Source organism: Lygodium microphyllum, chromosome 15, assembly GCF_053477565.2.
Source record: "Lygodium microphyllum isolate KBCC chromosome 15, Lygodium_microphyllum_v1.1.10, whole genome shotgun sequence".
NCBI classification, from domain to species: Eukaryota; Viridiplantae; Streptophyta; class Polypodiopsida; order Schizaeales; family Lygodiaceae; genus Lygodium; species Lygodium microphyllum.
Genome location: NC_141149.1, coordinates 21,765,942 through 21,786,540, shown reverse-complemented (window position 1 = coordinate 21,786,540; position 20,599 = coordinate 21,765,942). Strand labels below are relative to the sequence as shown.

Below are 20,599 nucleotides of genomic sequence, written 5' to 3'. Positions count from 1 at the left end.
GGATGATACTACTGAGTTATGCAAAGCATGGGGCAAAATCAGAGATTAGCGTGCTTTCATTTTCTTTGATAATGGAGCATGAGTCAACTTCATCTTTGCAAACATGGCAACCTGTCTAGGCATCAGAGGATGAGATGAGACCCATGGGAGAAGTTGGTATGGTACGCAAGGACCATGCACAGCTTGTCACATTGCTCATTGGAAAGCTTCGTTTGCACATTTAGGAATATGTGGACAACGAAGATTCTTTATTGCTCCACTTGAGGGTTGTGATGTCTTGCTTGGTATGCAATGGTGTCATCGTATGCATGTAGTGATTGACTCACATGGTAAAGTGATCACTATTTAGCATAAGGGCAAGACCCATAGTTTGGATGTTAAGTTGAAAGGGAAATTTGTCCCTGTTGTATGGCTGTTGCTATTTCCAAAGTACTGAAAAATCACCTTTTAGCATATTTGGGATCTACTATGGATAAGGTTACTAATGAAAATATTGGAAACATGTCAAAGTTAGAGAGAGATTCCATTTCATTTTTGAAAATATATAGTGATTGCTTTTCTTAGTCACTTTCGAGGTAGGTACCACTTGAAAGGCCAAAAGATCATGGCATAGATCTTATCCCTAGAAGTAGCCCATCTAAGAAATCATTCTACAGGGTATGTGCAGGCCAATAGGAGCAGATTATGAGCCAAGTGAATGAGCTGTTAGAAAAAGGGTTGATTCAGCCTAGCTCATCTCCCTTCTGTTCTCCAGTGGTTTTGGTACAGAAAAAAGATTTTTCATGGCGTATATGCATTGACTATTGTACTTTGAATAAAATCACAATAAAGAATCGGTTTTGGATCCCTCAGATCGATGATGTTATGGATAGATTGCAGGGGATAATCATATTTAAGCTATATAGATTTAAAAAGTAGGTATTGTCAAATATGCATTAGAATGAAGGATGTGCCTAAGATAGCTCTCAAGATTTTTTTTTGGGTATATGAGTTTCTTGTCATGCCTTTTGGACTTATGAATTCTCCTACCACTTTTAATTAGATTATGGATTGCATCTTCAGGCCACATAGGGGATTTGTGGGTACCTTCTTTGATAACATGATTGTCTACTTAAAGAATGAGGCAGAGCATAGAAAGGCTAAAGCATTTGGACATTGCGTTCAATGAGGTATGTAAGCAGAAGTTGGTCATTAATGACAAGAAAATTCCATCCTAGACCCATGAAGATTTCCCTATACTAATTAAGAGAAGGTTTGTTGAAGGCCCAATAGCGATAGTTCGTATCCAACGTGGTATGCTCAATATTGGACGATCTATCTAGAGTAGTTTTTGGTTCCATACAAGGCAATTTTTCCTGGAAATGATTTTGTGATTCATTGATGGTCATTATGTTTAATTTGCTTGAAATAAAGGATCATTTTTCAATTATTTTCTTGTAGGTGCTACATAGTTTTGGTACGAAAGGTATGGTACAATAAAATACGGCACTAAATGGTACCTTATGATTTTATAAGGTACGGTACGATATTAGTATGAAAGTTTTTTAAAGATGATTTTTCAAATAACAAAAATCATAATTCATTAAATGAAAGAGATGGTTTTTCGATGATGCATGGAGGATCGTGTATTGCAAAGTAGTTGAGGCCTAGAATGATCACTAAGAGTCATATTCCTCCTTATGTAGGGCATAGAGAGATTGATGCCACAATCAAAGCAGTGAAGCATTTCTTTTATTGGCCAGCATTCAGGTAGGACGTAGAGCAGTTTGTTAGCATATGTATCGTATGTTAGGAAGTAAAGTATGATAGGCAAAAGATGCTGGGTCTGTTGCAGCCCTTGTCTATTTTAGACAGGCCTTGCCAGAGCATTGCTATGGACTTCATCTTTGAGTTTCTTAGGACATCTATAGGGGGGTGATGGGATATAGACTATCATTTGGAGGTTTAGTAGACAAGCTCATTTTATTCTGGTAAAAAAGAAGATAAAGGTTAATCATATGGCATGTTCATTTTTGTAGCATATATTTAAGTATCATGATATGCGAGAGTCGATTGTCAGTGATTGAAATCCTCGTATGACTAGTTTATATTGGAAGGGGTTGTTTGAGAATATGGTGCCACGTTGAAATTCTCATCATCCTTCTATTTGCAAATAGATGGTTAGTGTGAAGAGGCAAATTCCAGTGTTAGATCTTTTGAGGTGCTATGTATCTAAGCATAAGACACAGTGGAAGCAACATAGTTACTAAGAAACCCATTTCATAAGGTTACGAAACTCGTAGCATCTATTTTAAACTTTTGAAAGTGTCATACCCTAAATATCTCGGGACTTTTGTAATCATCGTTTATTATCATGTTGTTGTGCCCTCACCTGCCTGTTCGTTGTGCCTCGGCCCGCCCCCATCCCGTCACTTCGTCGTGCGCCAGTAGCATTGACTCCCTCCGTTGCCATCGGCAACCACCAGTGCCCATCTTTCTCGCCTCGCCACGGCCCTTCGTCAGCTCCCTGCGTCCGCCTTGCAATCCCCCCCCCCCCCCCCCCCCCCCCCCCAATCCCTCCTTGGCCGCCTATCTTGTTCACCCCTCCCGCCCCGTGAGTGCTGCCTTGCCGGGAGGCCTAGCTTGCTATTAGGCTGCAACACCACCGCCATCGAAAACAGAAACACCCCCCCTCCCCTCCTTTCGCCATCGACACCCCTCGCCTTCCTCCTCTAGTTGCTCCCTCCCCCTGAAGCAACTCCCCATCCAGTAGCACAGCAGCGCGATAGGTAGGTTCTCTTAGAAGGGACGCGCAATGGAAACCTATGGGCAGACGCCGGCGCACTCACCGAGTACCTCGAGTCGAACACCTTGCGTGTAGTCCTCTCTGAGGAACAGCTCTTAGTCGTCCGAGCTAAAGAGTTGGAGCTAATGGAAACAACGACTTATGGTTAGGTAGTAGGACATTCCCCAGCCAAGGCCTAGCTTCGGGACTGGCTTCACTCCATGTTGCGCATCGGCACAACGCAGATCATGGAGGCGGTTCTATTGGACCAAGGGATCTTCATGGTCTGCCTCAGCTCGGCAGACGCAGCTCATGAGCTACTCGCCAGTTCACCATATGCATCCACGAAGGGGGTCATATACATGGTCCCTTGGTACAGTGGCTTTATTGTGGAGGCGTTTGTACTCCACAACAGGTTTCTTCGGCACCCGGTCACCCTTCTTTTCCCCGGCCTAGCAATTGAGTACTGCCAGTTGGTGGAAGACTTTGGGCGGCTCTTCGGCACTGTGCGTCCTTCGCGGATACAGTGACAGCTGCAGGGGTTCCAAAGGTACGGGTGGTAGTGAAAGAGGTCAAGAATATCCCACAGTTCTTAGAGGTTGAGGTAGGTGGGCACTCCTTTAGGCAGCAGGTCATTGTGATTGGGCAACCAGGGCAGTGCCTGTGTTGCCACGACGTCGGGCATCAGGCAGCAATTTGTACATGTTTCGGAGCCAAGGCGGCTCCGCCCATAGGACTGCAGGCGGACACTGACGGTTTCATACGGGTCTAGAGGCGACAGAGAGGGAGATGGCAAGGGGGGGCGCAGCCAGCTCCTTAGACCCAGCCTCGTCGGCAGGGCAATGGCGGGCAAGCGGCCCCCTCTTGGTAGAGCACTCCACAGCCCCCCCTGTCCGCCCCACCCGACAGGACCGCAGCCCCCCACTTTCTCCACATGCGCCAGAGACTGCCTCGCCTAAGTTCCCACAGGCCCCTCACCCACTCCCTCCCCCCTCACATTCCATGCCCACCCTCCCTCCACTGACCTTGGCCCACAGCCTCTCCTTGCCAGGGTCACCACCCTCCCCCCACACCCGCCATGCATCTCCAGCCATCCCACCATATCTCGATCCTCTTCACCCCCATCACCCCCCCTAATCAGCACCCAGGTCAGGTGAGCCCCCCCAGGCCCACCCCCCCTCCTCCCACAGGAGTTGATGAACCACACACACCTACCTCCTCTGCACACCAGTAGTCTCCCCCCGTCCACACAGCCACCAGCTCATCTGCCCCTGCCACCCGCCATACTTTCCCGAGACAAGCACAGCTGCTGCCACAAGAGTTCTTCCACAGTGGCCCATGGTCCTACCTATGAGTTGCGGAGTGCGGAGAGTTTCCACTACCTCTAGAGGTGGGGATCTTCATGATTCATAAGTCAAGGAGGGGAAAGGTCCACCCACTAGCATCACCGGATGGACCAAACTACGCCTTTTTTCTTTAGTCATCTTACTCAGAGGAGTGGACGACTACATAGATTGAGGAGGAGTTGAAGAGTTAGGTGGCGGATCACATCTCCCAGTGGATGCGAGATGAAGGATTAGCACTGTTTACACAACAATGGCCAGGTTGCATAATGGACATTAACTAGCGGGCTGGCGCCGACGTCCCGCACTTGAGCATTATCTTTCGAGGCCCCCCCCCACAGTGGAGAGCGTCGAGGGACGTGATCGAGTGACCCCCGGCACAGGCGGCCCGCTTCTACCAATATACAGAGTTGCGTTTTGCAGCATGGCTGATAGATACATTGATAGTACCACCTGGAGCATCTATCACCCCTATGGTTTGGCCGAGGGCCACCATGGTGGATTGGAGCTCACCATCCAAACCGGTGGCAAAACGCACTTGCATGCCTCGCAGTCTCTCTTCTTCATCTGCAGCATCCACACCGAACAGATGCCTGTTCGGTCAGTCACAGGTTTCCCCATGAGCTTACATCTTGCATCCTCGAATGTCAACAGTCTCCACTACAGTGGGGCACGTGGCTCGAGGAAGCTGATTGTCCGGTAGGTATTGCAGCCTGCCCTTACTGGATGGATAGACATCTTGCTTCTGCAGGAGCACAAGCTCACCCTCGCCCAGGCTCAGCGGGTTGGGAAGGTACTTCCGAGCAGCTCGCATACTTACAGGGAGCAAGCCATAGGTGCCCACGACAGGAGCGGACGCATATGCACCTCTATTGGCGCGAGTCTCACCACTTGTGTACAAGACCACGGGACGATAGTGGCAGGAAGGATCCTATGGATCAGATTGGATATTGGGGACTCGTGTATTGGAGTCCTCAATGTCTATGCCCCTACGGAGGTTAGGGCACGCAGCACGTTCTGGGTGGAGATTGTAGCTAGACTCCCAGAGGTGGACTCCTGGATTGTTGGAGGAGATTCAACAACAGGGTAGAGGAAGAAACTACCAGGGCATGGCTGGGGAGGAGCAGGAGGCATGGAAGGTCTTTTTGCTTGCAGTCGGAGCACGTGATGCCTGGAAAGACCCTGCCTTCCACAAGAGGGAGAGGTCGTTGGACTTCTCCTGGGGATACAGGCGGCTAGGTGGAGCCTTGCTAGAGCAGTTGGACAGGTTTTACGTGGGAGAGTGGGGAGGATCTTGTGGAGGCCAGATTGAGCAGTTGGCAAGCACCATGTTATCCGATCACTGCCCGATTCTCCTGGCACTTGATCCCCCAGCATCTGCCCTAAATACACGATCCTGTCGGATCCCTGACTCGATCTATAGGAGGGTGGAGGTATCGAGACAGATAGAGCAGATTTGGACCAGAGAGTGGGTCAGGAGGGACAGGATAGCAGAGGAGGTTGTAGAGGTCCTAGCCGAGTCAAGCAGAATCTGCCAAGAGGCAGCCGTACAGGCTAGGCAGCAGTGCTGGGAGGAGGAGAGAGCACTCCGGCGGGACCTTGCAGCCACGCAGAGACCCCACCCTCCATGCACAAGAGGTACGCGCGCGTGCAGCCATTGCTGGCCTAGAGGACAGGCGCTCAGAGTTCTCTTTCCGCACTTCAGCAGCCTTTTGGGTGCGGAAGGGGAACACGATGTGCAGGGAGTTCTTCCAGGTGCACCAGTCCCGCACCGCAGGAGAGCAGATATGCAGCCTTAGGGATCAGTATGGGAGGACCCGTTCTAGCCCTGATGAGGTGATGGAGATTGCCACCGACTATTACACACGCCTCTTCTAGTAGGAGACAGCTTCAGCTAGAGGACAGAGATGCAGACAACAGATATGGGATCACACCGTGTCCCTCGTCACAGAGGAGATAGGACACGCCCTCCTAGCCCCCTTCACAGAGAAGGAACTAGAGGAGGCTTTCCATACACAGGATAGGCAAAAATGCCCGGGGGAGGATGGCCTCTCTAAGCTTTCTTCACTACCTACTGGGATGTGGTGAAGGACCCCCTACCGAGGGCTTTCCAGGAGATCTTCACCTCGTGACAGTTGCTAGGGAGGCTCTCGGCAGGCCTTATCAGTCTTCTACCCAAAGGGGGAGACCGGTTGGAGCTATCCCAGTGGAGACCGATCACCTTATTGTCAGTGGCCTATAAGGCTCTAGCAAAGATGATTGGTAGACGATTACGGCATGTGCTTCCAAATATCATTCATGACACATAGACAGGCTTTGTCCAGGATAGGAGCATCCTAGACAATGTATTTACATTCTTTGAGGCGACAGAGTGGGCTCAGCACAGTGGGCAGAGATTGATAGTACTACTCTTGGATTTCGAGAAAGCTTATGACAGGATGGACTGGGATTTCCTAGAGGGTACCATGGTGAAGTTGGGATTCCCCCACACTTGGATTCAGGAGGTCTCCGGCCTATACAGATCAGCCACCAGCAGGGTTCTCATAGGCGGAAGGCGAGGGGAGGAGTTCCGGCTGGAGAGATTGGTCCGACAGGGCTGTTCCCTGGCCCTATACCTGTTCCTACTCTTCGCAGAGGCGATGTCTCACTTCCTCAGGTCACGTGTGAGCGGACTACGCAGCCTCTGACTTCCAGTGAGAGAGGAGACCGAGTTGTTAGACTCAGAGTACGCAGACAACACAGGCCTCTACATAGAGGACGATGAGGTGATGCTGGAGAGAATGAGGCTGGCTCTTGATGTGTTTTGCATTGCAATGGGTGCGAAAATCAACTGGCGAAAGTCGGTTGGTCTCCTCACAGACCCGGACTCCAGCACGGAGTGGGGCGTCCACTTGGGATTTAGATAGGTAAGCAGAGGGCAGACCGTTTGATACCTAGGGTTCCAGGTGGGACTTGACATCACTCCTGCCCAGCAGTTTCTTCCTGTCCTAGATTCTATTCGGAGGAAACTGACCTACTGGAGCACGGTTAACCTCTCACTAGCCGGTCGAGCCTTGGTGGTTAACTAAGTCCTCCTAGCGACGGCCTGGTACATTGCCTCGTGTTGGTGCTTCTCCTCATCGTGCGTAGGGCAGCTTCGCCGCCTAGTGCGGAATTTCCTTTGGTTTGGGTCTGATGGCTCCAGGGACTCCAGGGCCAAGGTGGCGTAGGCAACCATCATACGACATCGATCAGAGGGAGGGCTTGGGATCATAGACTCGGAATATCAGAGTATGGCCCTCTTGGGCAAGCTAGTTGTCTGCGGTCTCACACCAGGGGCAGACCTGGAAGGTCTTACTACAGGAGGGTCTTCAGTACTGTAAACCGAGGCTTGGCGGTGAGTGGAGGCCGTCCCTGAGATGGATCTTCACTTCAGCCTAGATCACCCCCCCTAGATCACCTTTCCTGCGGAGCCTACTCCGCGTGTGGCAGGGCCTCCGTAAGGCCCTAATCCAGAGTCCCCCCTGATTGCCAGGAGGAAATAGACCGTCAGCCGGTGATCTGGAACCTCCAGGTCAAAGATAGGGAAGGGGCACAGATAGGTGAGTGCCCCCACATCCAGTGGGCTGGGTGGGAGGCCGCCTCGGCTCATTCCATCAGGACATGGTGGGAGGTGTACAGGATGGCGGACAAGGAGGTGCTGCAGCGAGTATCAGGGTGCACGAGAGGAGTGGAGTTGAAGTAGGAGAGATAGACGCAGCAATACATCCAGAAGAGGGCAACAGGATGAGGGGATTGCCACCCTTTCATGGAGGAGGATTCGGATGGTGGGTCTTCAGGGGAAGACTTGGCGACTGGACCCCTATGTTTTCTGGAAGGAGCTTAAGGAGTGGCGCCTTTGGATCTGGGAGGGTAGACCACTTGATGAGTTGGAGTGGGATCCAGGAGAGTGGCTATGGCCGGCCTTTGCGGTCGCCAAAAAGCCACCCAGATTCCTAGAGTATACTGCTAGGATTGGCAGACATGTACTGATGCAGGAGGATATGGACTAGGCACCGTCACGTTGCAGACACTGGGCAGAGCACAACATCACTGAGCCCTTCCGACGGACCTTCTGACACCGCCTGTGGGATAGCTGGAGGCCAAGGAGGGTGTCGTATTTTTCATGGCTGGTGGCACATGGAGGCTTGGCGGTGGAAAGTTGGCTTGCCCAGATGCAGGAGGGAGGTTGTAAGCGCTGCACACAGTAGCCTCTGGAAACCCCAAAGCACTGCCTTTGGTCTTGTAAGGAGGCGCAGCTCGTGTGGAGAGGAGCATGTTGTATCCTTCGATGTATAGCGCCCAACCTTGGGTGTATTTCATGGGGAGCTTTTTGTTGGCAAGCAGTCAGCCAGGGCTGTCACCTTTTGTATGAGGTCGGGATGCAGAGCACGATATTCATGATCGAGGTAGGGTCATGTGTAGTGGTCGGTCTAGAGGCTTTACTCATTTGCCAGGTACTGGAGCCCACAGCATACCGCTCGGAGATATGGGAGATCATAGGGAGTTTTACTGGATGGCATATTTGGAAGGCGCGATGCCAGGTGGCTTTCAGCGGAGAGAGACTTTCAGCACTTACAACCTTAGTAGAGCTATGGACCTCCATCATCCATTCCCTCCGCGGCCGATGGGATCAGGTGCAAGGCGAGTCCAGGGCTCGTCAGGAGCTTCGTGGTCACTTCATGCGTACCTGGGGCGGCTTCTTTGTGATGCAGGCAGGCAGCCCCATTTGGCAATATAAAAAACACCCCCCCCCACAATGGCTTCTTGCCCCCATCCCCCCTAGACTGCCTTGAGAGGCTTGTATACATGATGTATTTGTGACTTTGCATCAGCTCTAGTTAGTCTGTTGAGCATGAGCACTCTGTTGTAATCAGTTTTTTTTAGTAATATAATCAGCCACATTTTACTTGCAAAAAAAAAATCATCGTTTATTATGGATTTATTTAACAGGTTGATATGGGTTTTAACATTGATTGCCAGAGTTTTATTTTGAGTTATCCATGATGATTGCATATATTGATGATGTTGGGCATGGATAGTGGACCATGATGTGTGCAAATATTGATGCTATGTTGAATATTCATTTGCATTATATAGAATAATGAATAATTTCAATTTGTGTTTTCTATGTCACATGAGGTCATACATTATATATATATAAACATTTCATACTTTTTGTCATATCGAATGAAATCTAATTCTAACATTTTATGAAACTCGCACGAAACCCGTTTCATACCTCACGTTTTAGAAACCCTTGACAACAATGCGGAGTAGTATTTGCCATTGGTAGAGTTTGCATACAACAATATGATGTATAGTTTCACTAGCAAAGCTCCATTTGAGGTTGTTGAGGGTGGCAGTATTGGCTATTGGTAGAGTTTGCATACAACAATACGGTGAATAGTTTCATTGGCAAAGCTCCGTCAGGTTTAGTAGGGTAGGGGTCTAGAATAGTACCTAATGCTCAAGGGGGATGCAGCACTTCCACTCCTCTCGTAATGGATAGCTTTCGTATGTAGTGGATCTCGGATGTATTCATCATACATCCAAGGTATTGTGCATAGTTGTCAGGTACGAAAGGTACGATACGGTACGGTACGATAAAATACGGTACTAATTGGTACCTTATGATTTTATAAGGTACGGTATAATATTAGTACGAAAAAAATAAGATGATTTTTTAAATAACAAAAACCATAAATCATTAAATGATAGATCATAAAATACATGTTTAAAGTGAAAATAGCCATTTCATTATAGAATAAGATGAATACATGAGGGTGACCATCGCGGTCGCATGGGCTACGCAAAACATGCAATACAACTACAGTCTAGTATAAAAAGAGAGACCTATGTGACATGTCATATGAATGATGAATCTATGATGAATCATGAGGCATCACTATCATCATCATCATCATCATCATTAGAACCATCTGAGTGCTCATCAAGAGAGTCTGAAGATGACTCCTCGGCATCCGATGATGAGACTGACTCATACTCATCCTCACTGATGAGGTTACCATCATCATCAAATGATGGCTCCCTAGGTGGCAGTTGTGTAGGCAAGGGGGGAATGTCATCATGAGGCACAGGTTGTGAGCTACTAGAGCCCGCCTTATATATGTCTGCAAGCCACTCGAACTACCCCTCCTCAATGATGGAGGGCGTCAAATGACCATGCCCCTGCTACCACCTACTCGAAATCCTCGCCCACGAGCACGCTGATTGCGAGTGTCACGAGTATCTGCTGCTATAAGCTCTCTATAGAGCTCTGCAAAAATCATCTCCTCCTCATCCACCTCCTTATGTACACTCGGAAGAGTGTCGCCCGTCAACTTAAATGTATCAACATTCACCTACACAGTCATCAATGTAGTGATGCATGTAAGATTGATCATGATTCATTGTAAATACTAAATGCTAAAGTCTAAATTGTAAAGTATAAAGTTTAAACTTCAAAGTTCAAAGTTTAAAAGTTAAAACAACAAATTTTAAATGTTATGGTTAAGTGTTTAAACTTTACCTGCTTCGGACTACCTATGCTCATCATAGCCCTCATCATGCGTAAGTTAGTGCGGCAATAGACTAGCCGGTCTAACTGTCGCGTGCTAAGCCGGTTGCGAATCTTTGTGTGAATGAGAGAATAGGCACTCCAGTTTCTCTCACATGCACCCGAAGAGCAATCCTGGGCAAGGACCCTCATGGCTAAGGGTTGAAGGGTCTCCAGTGCGTATCCAAAGTTTTGCCACCAAAATAAAGGCTTCACAAGTGACTTTCTCCTCCAATAAGTGGAAGAAGCAAAAGCTACATGCCCTCTCTGATCTGCATAGCATCCTAGCTCCTCTAGCACTGCATTGTGGTCATCAACAGGGACCACACGAGTCAAATAAGCAAAGCTCATCTGAACGGAACTCTCTATCGTCCATGACCGCCGGTGACTTGTAGGCTGGATGTTACAATGCGGCAAAACCATGGATGGGCTTATACATCCACGCACATCTCCTCTTTGCTATCTCGAAAAACATGTGCATGCTGTGTCTCTGTGATCACTGTACAAGCACGTGCCTCCATCAATGCCGCTCTAAAGAAGTGAACGAGAAGGCCCATGGTGGACCCTTCGTAATCACTCATACGTAACACCCTATAAAAGGGAGTTCCGACAATGACAATGGCACAGACTTTTTGCCAAAATTGCTCATTAAGGCATAAGTGTTGCATGGCTTTGGCCTCCTTTGTCTCATGCTCATCCCGCTCATTCCATAGAGTGGACACCATTGTCTGGTGCAAGGCGGACCGCACCTCATAAAGGCGCTCCAGCAATAACCACATGTAAGCAAAGCGAGTTGAAGAAGGCTTCTTCAACTCAAGTGTGCTATGCTCACGATACATTGCAAGTACCTTTACCTTTACGTGAAGAATGTGACAATTGATGTAGCTTTGCGGACCACCCTCTTCACCCACTTGAGCTTCCCAATGTGACAATTTATGTAGCTTTGCAGACCACCTTCTTCACCCACTTGAGCTTCCCAATGTCCTCCATGAGTAAGTCTAAACAATGACTCGCACATGGAGTCCACACAATGGTAGGGAACTCGGCCTTAAGCAAACGGCCCATGCGCCAACAATGCGATGCATTGTCGGTAACAACTTGCACTACATTTGAGGGGCCCACCTACAACCATAATTTACAAATTACAAGTTATGTATAAATCAAATTTCAATTATGAATCATGAATGATGATATTATGATTTATCATTATGAAAGAAAGTGAAACAAATTTAAAATGCAAATTGCAATGTATACCTCAATGATAGCTTGTCGAATGTGGCGGTAGATGAATGCACCTGTCGTTTTTCTCCCCCTCTTGCCGGTACCTACGGCCCGCAAAAAGTAAGTGCCGAGTGGACATGAGACGAGTATGTTGATGATACCCCGTTTCTTACGATCACTCCATCCGTCGGTGAGAATGGAGCAACCATATTTTATCCATGCGGCCCGAATAGGATCAAGGGCTCTATCAATCCTCTCCTTCTCTTCATCAATCTTTCTCGTCCTCATGTCGTTGTATGTGACACCGGTCCATCCTTCACATGGACCCACATTGGCAATGGCTTTTACCATATTCTTCCATTGTTCTTGCTTTAGGACATTGAATGCAAGATTGCACTGAATCACCGTGCGTGCAATTTCAATGTCTGCAAGTCGTTTGCCTTTCTCTAAGAAAGGCAACCGATCCACGCACATGACCGGGTGCTTGAGAGAGAGACGATTGTCTCTTCGGCACCGCATGAGCCTCCACTCTTTGTCTTTTACCGGAGCCGGATGCGGATGTGGAGCCCCCACCACCAATGGTAGAGACCTCTCCCGCATCGGTTGAAGATACGCCCACATTGGACGCTTCCTTGTTAGTAGGCAGAGGAGTTGGTACCGATAAGCCACTTCCTCCTCCTCTTGTGGATCCCCCTCTCATCTTGATGAGAATCTCCTCCACAATGTTTGGAGGGATCTCCTTGCATGGAGCAACTTGCCCCCCCGTCTTGGAAAGATGTTGGAGAAACCGAGTTGCACCACTTGTATAGCGCTTCCCGCAATACTTGCATGTCCAATGGTGGGAGTTGGACTTCTTTGTGTCCCTCTCCACATGGATTGCATGCAAATTGAAGGCCTCGTGCTTCTCACGACTCATGGTGCCGATGACGAATAAAGAGGCCAGAGAGAGAGAGAGAGAGAGAGAGAGAGAGAGAGAGAGAGAGATGCTTGAGTCTCGACTCTAGACTCTTGAAAGTTGAAACTTGAGTCTTGAAAGTTGAAAGAGAGACTCAAGAGGCCCGAGGGTTGGGATAAAGTTGTGGGGTAAAGTTGAAAGAGCAAGAGTGACAGAGAGGGAATGGGAGATGAGAATGGCAAATGCTTTGATAGGGTACAGGATAGAGGGGATGGGATATGAGATTTGACTCTTTGAGAATGGCAAATGCTTCAATAGGGTGCGGGAAAGAGGAAGATGAGAATGGTAACTTGTAAGTGCTTGCTGAATTGGTGTGGAAGCATGGAGGAGAGGAGCACCTTTTGTAGATGAGAGAAGGGTCAAAGTTCAAAGTTCAAACAGTCAAAGTCTAAAGAGAGAAGGAATCCAAAGTCTAGACTCTAAAGAGAGGGCTGCAAGCTGGAGCCTGGAAGGAATCCAAAGAGGAGCATTAAGTTTTGCATGGATGATGGCTGGAATTTGGAAGAGGGGGGTGGGGTGAGGTATCCAAAGCTTCCCACCCTCCCAAAAAGTGCAAAGTGCACACTGCAGCTTGCAGGAAAAGCACAGGAAACGCGGGATGCGGGGGGGGGGGCACAGGAATTTACGCGGAAAGAGCATGCGCAGGCTAGGTAGCCAAAATAGGCCAGTTTTTTCATACGAAATTGTACCGTACGGATCATACCGTACGGACCGTTTCGTACCACGTATGGAGGCAACTATGGTATTGTGTTGACAATATGTCTACCATGAGGTCACTATTTAGTGAACCAGTCACTATGAGATGTATGCAGATGAGTATGGTTTTTACTGTGGCACTAAAATTACACTTTTTCATCAGTTTGGGTTCACATTTGCATTCAGTTTGAGATCAGCATATGATCAGATTATGGTCAGTTTATGCTTAGTTATCAATGGTTTTCCACTAGTTTCATGGACAATAGTATGTTTAATGAATGCCATTGACACTTCAACATGGTATATGTTTCCAATTAAATTGTGGATTGGCACATCTAATTTTGGGCGGGGTCAAAAAGGGCTGAATTAATTTTCAGAATTAAATAATTCTGAAAATTAATTAAGTGGCTGGAAATTTCTGGAAAATTGAAAAAGAAGGTTGCCACTTGGCAAAAACTCCCATGCAATGGGGGAGAAGGCTGTTTGGGGCTCATTTAGTGCATTGGGGCCGAGAGATATAGGAAGAACAGGTTGCTGGTTGCATTTCCCTGTTGTGTAGACCATTTGGAGGATTCCAATTGTAGGAAACACCATGACTAGTTTGGCAATAGTAGGTGACAGCTTCTACGCTGATCCAAACATGAGTAGCAACTATTTTCAGGGTTGTCTTGTGAGGAAATTCAGAAATTTCTTTCTCTACAACATTCTCTCACCTTCTCTAGCCTATTCTTTGATAATTCCAGCAAATCTCAGACATTTGGAGCAGATCTCAGTCAAATTTGGTGGATAGCAAAGGAATTTTCGCTGTAAGCTCTAATTGACAGCAGAAATTAGGGTTCACTCAGCCACATTGGGATCCATGCCAGCAATTAGAGTCATTGAAGATTGAAATCAGCAGCTGGAATTCAAGGAATTGCTAGAGATTTTAGATGCCAGCTATCCCAATTGATTTGAGGCAGCATTTGGCAAGCCAAGGGTGAAGATTTTACAAGTGTGGGTGAAGAACAAGGGGCAAGTTGCTCAAAAGGCTTGCTGATCATTTATGACAACCATAGTTGTCAGGTACGAAAGGTACGGTACGGTACGATAAAATACAGTACTAAATGGTACCTTAAGATTTTATAACGTACGGTACGATATTAGTACGACAAAAAAAATAACTTGATTATTTTGGACAAAAGATAATATAATAGATATTTCAAGTCTAAATAGCAATGCTATTAGAGTATATAAGATGAGTACTTGAGGGTAACATGCCAAAACCTAATACAGAATGCGCAACATGCGCTACTGCTACCTATAACTTATAACTACATAGATGGGAGTGGATACATCATACATGCATGATCATACAAATAAGAGAAGTGTGAGCTTGAGAGAGAGAAGGTTGGGAGAAATTGTTTGAATCTCAAATAACCTAATCTCATGGGAGAATCATATTAATACAAGGAGCATTTAGCTCGTTCCAAAGTGCAGTTCGAATGGGAAAGATGCATCCATTAAGTTGGTACCTTATGGTACTAATACGTAAGGTACAGTACCTAAAGTATGGTATAGTATCAAACCTATCGTACGTGGTACTAGTGCAACTAGAGAGAGGAAGAGGCTAGAGAGAGAGAGAGAGAGAGAGAGAGAGGAGAGAGAGGAGAGGAGATAAGAAGCGATGGCGGATCTGACTCCCCCTGACGTGCGGACGTGCTTACCTGCCCTGTGCCCTGCCTGAGTTCTCCCCTCAGACTAGTGCAGGGTCCGTTCTGCCCTACTCGTAACATTGATCCCTACCCTTGCCTACCTGTGAATATCCTGTCGACCCGTTGTGCTTACCGGCGTGTGACCTTCCTTCCAGTGTTGCCCTGCTCTGCGAGAGAGAGAGAGAGAGAGAGAGAGAGAGAGAGAGAGAGAGAGAGAGAGAGAGAGAGAGAGAGAACTGCCGTTGCGTAGACCTGCGCAGGCTACTGGACAGAGTTGTGTCTTGAAGCGCCAATCTCCTGCCCTATAACGTTTCGCCTTGCAGATGCCCACCAGATTCGACCGTCCTATTGCTCTCATGATCGTGCTTGTCTTAAATCTGGAGTAGCGCCGCGCTGCACTAAATCCTAGCCAGGAAGTGACATCGTCTGAGAAAGGGAGTGCCTAATCACACAGGTCATGTGCAGAGAGAGAGAAAGCGCCCTGCAAATAGCTTCAGATCTCTCGTTAAAGTGGTGACACAACATGGTTGGTCTGGACATGGCCTTTATTGACCAAACGGAAAAGAGGGTGTGAGAAGCTTGAGAGAGAGAGAGAGAGAGAGAGAGAGAGAGAGGCTTGGGGGAGAAATAAGAAAGAAAGAAGAAAAAAAAAGAAATGAGAAAGAAAAAAAGAAAGGTGTAGCTTTAAGCAGAGTGGCCAAAAGGTATCCATTTTTTCGCACTAAATCGTACGGATACGTACCGTACCGTACCGTACGGATCAGTCCGTACTACGTATGGAGACAACCCTGATGACAACATGGGGCATTTGGATTGGCAAAGGAGATTGAAGAATCTCAGTTGTACTCCTTCCAATTGCAATATAAGTTAAATAAACACCACAAGGGACACTAGTTTTGGGGCCAACATGGTATCCAATGTCCAAGATTGTATGGTAAAGTGTGGTGCTTAATCAGGTTTTGAGCACCCTTTCTGGGAAGCAAGGCTGGTTTCAACTGGTATGGAATACATCAAACTTTGGAGATGATAGCTGAGTCAAAAGAATCATGGCCATGTCCTCGGAAGATATAGTCTGTTTGAGATATGCAAGCTCATCTCTCATATCCTCCAATTTATTTATGTGATCCTCCATGGAAGGAGAATAATCGACACTGAGCATCTAAAGCTTCTTCTCAAGGGATATGGAGTGGGAAAACGTCTTTTGATGGTAGAGAGACGCTAGCTTCTTCCACAACTCTGGAACAATTTTCAATTTGCGAACATGCACTAGGACAAAATTTGTCGAGCTCATGAAAAGAAAAGATCCATCTCAAGAGTTGAGCTGATTCCATCGGGCAGCACACTCCATTGTGATACCACTTTGGGGTCCTCCATGGGATGGGGTACATGATGGGAAACAAACTCCCAAACCTCGAAGGTGTGGAGTATGCATTTCACCTTATACAACCACAATGAATAGTTAGAACCATCCAAGTGGTCCTCTTTGGGTAAAGAAGGAAGTATGGGCACTTGCACTAAGGGTGCCATAGGAGGCATCTTAAGACCATGTTGATGGGTCTTTTGAGAAATATGGAGGGAGGGGGGAGGAGAGGGCTGCCGTACAAATGGACTTGGTGACGTGCGTTCTTCTCAGTGTTTAGGTGACCTGCGTTCTTCCCGGTGTTCTCGAGAATCATTGTGATAATCTCGTCTCTTTTCAGAGGAATGATGAGAACCTTTGTGTCTTCTTGATTTGGGGGGGGGGGGTGGTGGTGGTGGTGCGCAGGGGGGGGCCGCGCGGGGGAAATGGCAGTGCCGCAGGGGAGGGAGATGGCGGGGGCGGTGTGTCCCAGGACAACGGGTGGGGGAAGGATGCGCGATGGCGGAGGGCAGTCAGGGCGGGCACAAGCAGTCGGGGCAGGGGGCAGCAGTGCAACATGACGGGCGTGGAGCTTCACAGGCTTATTATCGTGGTTACAGTTGCTTTGAACAGAAGCTGTAAAGAATATGTGCCTACAAAGTGGTCTGGCTGAATTGATTGATATTACATTTTCTGATACTTTTCCCACAGGTGATTCCAGGATCTCCAGCAGAGCGTGCAGGCATACGTGCTGGAGATGTGATTGTCCAGTTTGATGGGTCGCCCATTCACAAGTCCACACAGGTAAAATGTCATGATTTACCACAATCAAGTGAAAGAAAAAAAAAGTATAAGTCTGTATAGTACTTGACAGAAAAGTAGTTCATACCATAAAGCCAGAAAGCGCACAAAATATAAAGGTTGGTTTCAAATCAGTCAGGTAGCCACATAGTTGTGATTCTGTTTTCCTCCATGACTCTGGTATGTGCATGCTATCCCAAGCTGAAGCACTTCTTGATCCTGAAATGGATTAAGGATGCCCCATTATGTGAAGGGATACTTGAACTGTTGTGAATATCTGCTTCAGTGAGGTTGAGAGCGAATGCTATGTTACCATTTTTGGGCCATTCATATTGTTCTCACCATGTTGTTGATTCAGAGTGCTATACTGCAAATTATCGATTCAATGCCTATAAGCAGTTATGATTAGTCTTAGAAGAGTTAATCTTGTCCAGCACCAGAGGTCCATTTTGCATGTCATCTTTGTCTTATCTAATTGGCATTGAATTTCTGTTTACTTTATGACAATCATTCAATGCTTCCATTCCTGGATATTTATTTTGAAATTCTCTCTAATTGATTTTTATATTTGAACAAATTGTGCAATTGCGCTTCCTTTTGTGTAAGCCTTTTCTGAATGCAACTATCTCTTGGAGAAGTAGGAGATTGTGTAGCTGCAAGAATTGCATGCCAAAACATGTTGTCATTTTCTTTGGGATTGGTATGGTAGTGCAGATAGTAGATAAATTGGGCGACAAGATTGGTGCTCAATACAAAGTACTAGTGAAGCGGCCTAATAACAAGTCAGTTTTACTCACTGTGACAACAGAAGAAGCAAGAACTCAATCATAAGGAAGCATCTATTCTAGCTGGCATATCACAAAGTTCTTGGCAAAGGTAGAAAACAAAACCCTATCTACATTTGATTTCTATGCAATGTCTCTTGTGAGCACAGATGGTGATAGAGGTGTGTTTAATCCTTGGTTTTCTTTAGACCTCCTATGAAAGTACCTGCTGTTGAAAGTGATTTACTAGGATTTCACTGTGCACACTTGGGAACCTGAATTCTCGTGACTTCGTATCCTTAGCATACAAGAAACATTTTGGTGAACCAGGTCAATGTTTTGTTTATTTGGGCTCATTTTGTGCAGGAAACATTTTCATTCAAAAGTCTTGTCTTCTAAAGATGCACTCCAGTCACTAATTATCAGCTGCAGAGTTGGCTTTTATTTTTAGCAAGTGACATCGTTTTTGAAAGTCCTCAAATGTGGTTTAATATTAGTTCACTTGCAATGTAATGAATCATAACTATTAACAACTATGTAGTTGTTATGACTTCCCTCTTTAATTCTCTCTTTCAATGGCTATGTTCAGGTAGAGCAAGGTATAAAACTAGTTTTTATAGAAATAGGGGAACCATTAAGAAAGTGTAGAATATGACATGATGATTTCTTCGCTAAGGCTTATCTTACACAATCCTTTTTGAACCTCAGAGGCATCCCTCTTTGTTCCCAACTTTGTCACCACTAGGATTTAAATTCTCAAAGATGGGTGATGAGTTTAAAAATGAGTACTGAGTGGCTATATAATGCTTCTGATGCAGCAATTCTTGACATGTAAGTCATGTTAAATGTTGACTTTGCATGTGCAATATGCTAGCCTCCTGTTATTTTCATGGAGTTTATGGACTAAAATGTACTTGAGTAACCTTTAATAAGATGTCGACAAGATTTCTAGCGAGTTAAGTTGTCGTCTTCTTATGCATTATCAAAGTATTTAGGAATGGGCAAGCCATTAAATGCACACAAGGATAACAATATCTTTTTACAATGGTTGTTGGGAACAATAACTCTTAATGGCTTGCAAAATGCTTCTATTCCTAGGATGTTTCAAGAGAAGTGTGAAAGCTTCCACTTGGTTCGATGGATGAGAGCTTTGGCTTATTTTATTCATTGAAAGCTTGTACATTTTGTAGCAAATACTTTAAGTAGGCATGAAGCCCTGATAAATTGTTTTCCGAATTCAAGCAAATGAAGTTTTAATCATTTGCCTTTGAAATAGTTTGATCCCTAAATACATTTAAGGCAACATATTGCGTCTCAAATTAAAAATTGACCATGACTTTGCATTCCTTTCATGATTCGCTTTTCTTTAACAATTTTCTAGAGCATATCTAATAAATTTAATATTATTAAAATAATTATCTTAATCATAAAGTATTATTCAAATATTACAACAATTATAAGTAACTCCATGCAAATTTTCATAAATAAATTTGTGTAAAGTAGCACTAGAATGTTTCCATTGGGAGTAGAGATACCAAAAAACCTAAGTGAAGGGGTTCATCATTGTTGTTATGTTGACTCATGTTAGAAGATGCAAAATCTCGATCAAGAGTGCATTTTTTGGGCCATGTTTTAGTTTGTAGTGCACCTTAGGGCCATTTTTATGTTTCAAGGTTGGTACTTCTTTGAATGTAGTTGATCATCACATTTCTTCTTTGAGTTATATTTTTTTGAAAAGTATGTGCTATTTTGGGTGCAATAGTTTAGTCAATCATTTGTGCAATTGTATCTCTTGATGGGCTATTGTTCTAGTAGCTTTAGATTTTGATACAATGGTTGATAACAATTGTGGATCTTTTATATTGGTAGTTTGAGGACAAGGTGGATGAGTCCTAATTACTTATGATGTGTATATGATTACATCAAGTATTGGTTGCATAGGGGCTTGGGAATGTTGCTACATGTATTGTGGCGGCGAGTATTTGGAATAATGATACCTCTTACAACTAGAGGATGAACCAAGTCCAACCACTAAAATCAAGTTCACCTCCACTTGAGTCTCTTGTATAAATTGCATAAGAACACAAAAGATATGATGGTAGAGATACATAGACATTACTTTGATTGGTTTGTTAATTAGACATTTTATTATCTTATACACTTGCTTGTGTAAGAGTTTTAGTGATGATTGAAATTTACTTAGTACTTTGTATGAGGTTTGCAATGACGGATGGGTTGCTTAATTACATTATCAAATTTCTTTATGAAATTCAATATCTTAAGAAGCAAATGGTTACTATAGATGAGATAATGGTTGGTAATGCACCTAAGATTGTTCTTGATGGAATACCAAATTCTTGTCAAAGCTATCTTTATTAGCACGTCTATGATGATGAATGATCTAAATGCTTAGCGGTTTGAAAAGGAGGTTTTAGGTAGTTCTACGTA

General features: G+C 45.7%; 1 protein-coding gene and 1 pseudogene across 6 annotated transcripts in view; one reads left to right on the top strand and one right to left on the bottom strand.

The window, feature by feature from the left end:
* The window catches only part of DEG14 (Trypsin family protein with PDZ domain-containing protein), a 116,445-nt gene extending 96,152 nt beyond the window's left edge, over positions 1-20,293 (top strand). For 3 of the 6 annotated variants that reach the window (XM_087693956.1, XM_087693957.1, XM_087693953.1), the window contains 3 exons: positions 17,298-17,390; positions 18,102-18,263; positions 18,518-18,842. In XM_087693956.1, the coding sequence (XP_087550082.1) occupies positions 17,298-17,390; positions 18,102-18,218 (210 nt within the window). In that variant the 3' untranslated portion in view covers positions 18,219-18,263; positions 18,518-18,842. The other 3 variants (XM_087693955.1, XM_087693954.1, XR_015693286.1) reach the window with 3 other exon arrangements.
* Positions 10,529-11,749, bottom strand: LOC148024333 (uncharacterized; annotated as a pseudogene).
* Positions 20,294-20,599: the final 306 nt, after the last annotated feature.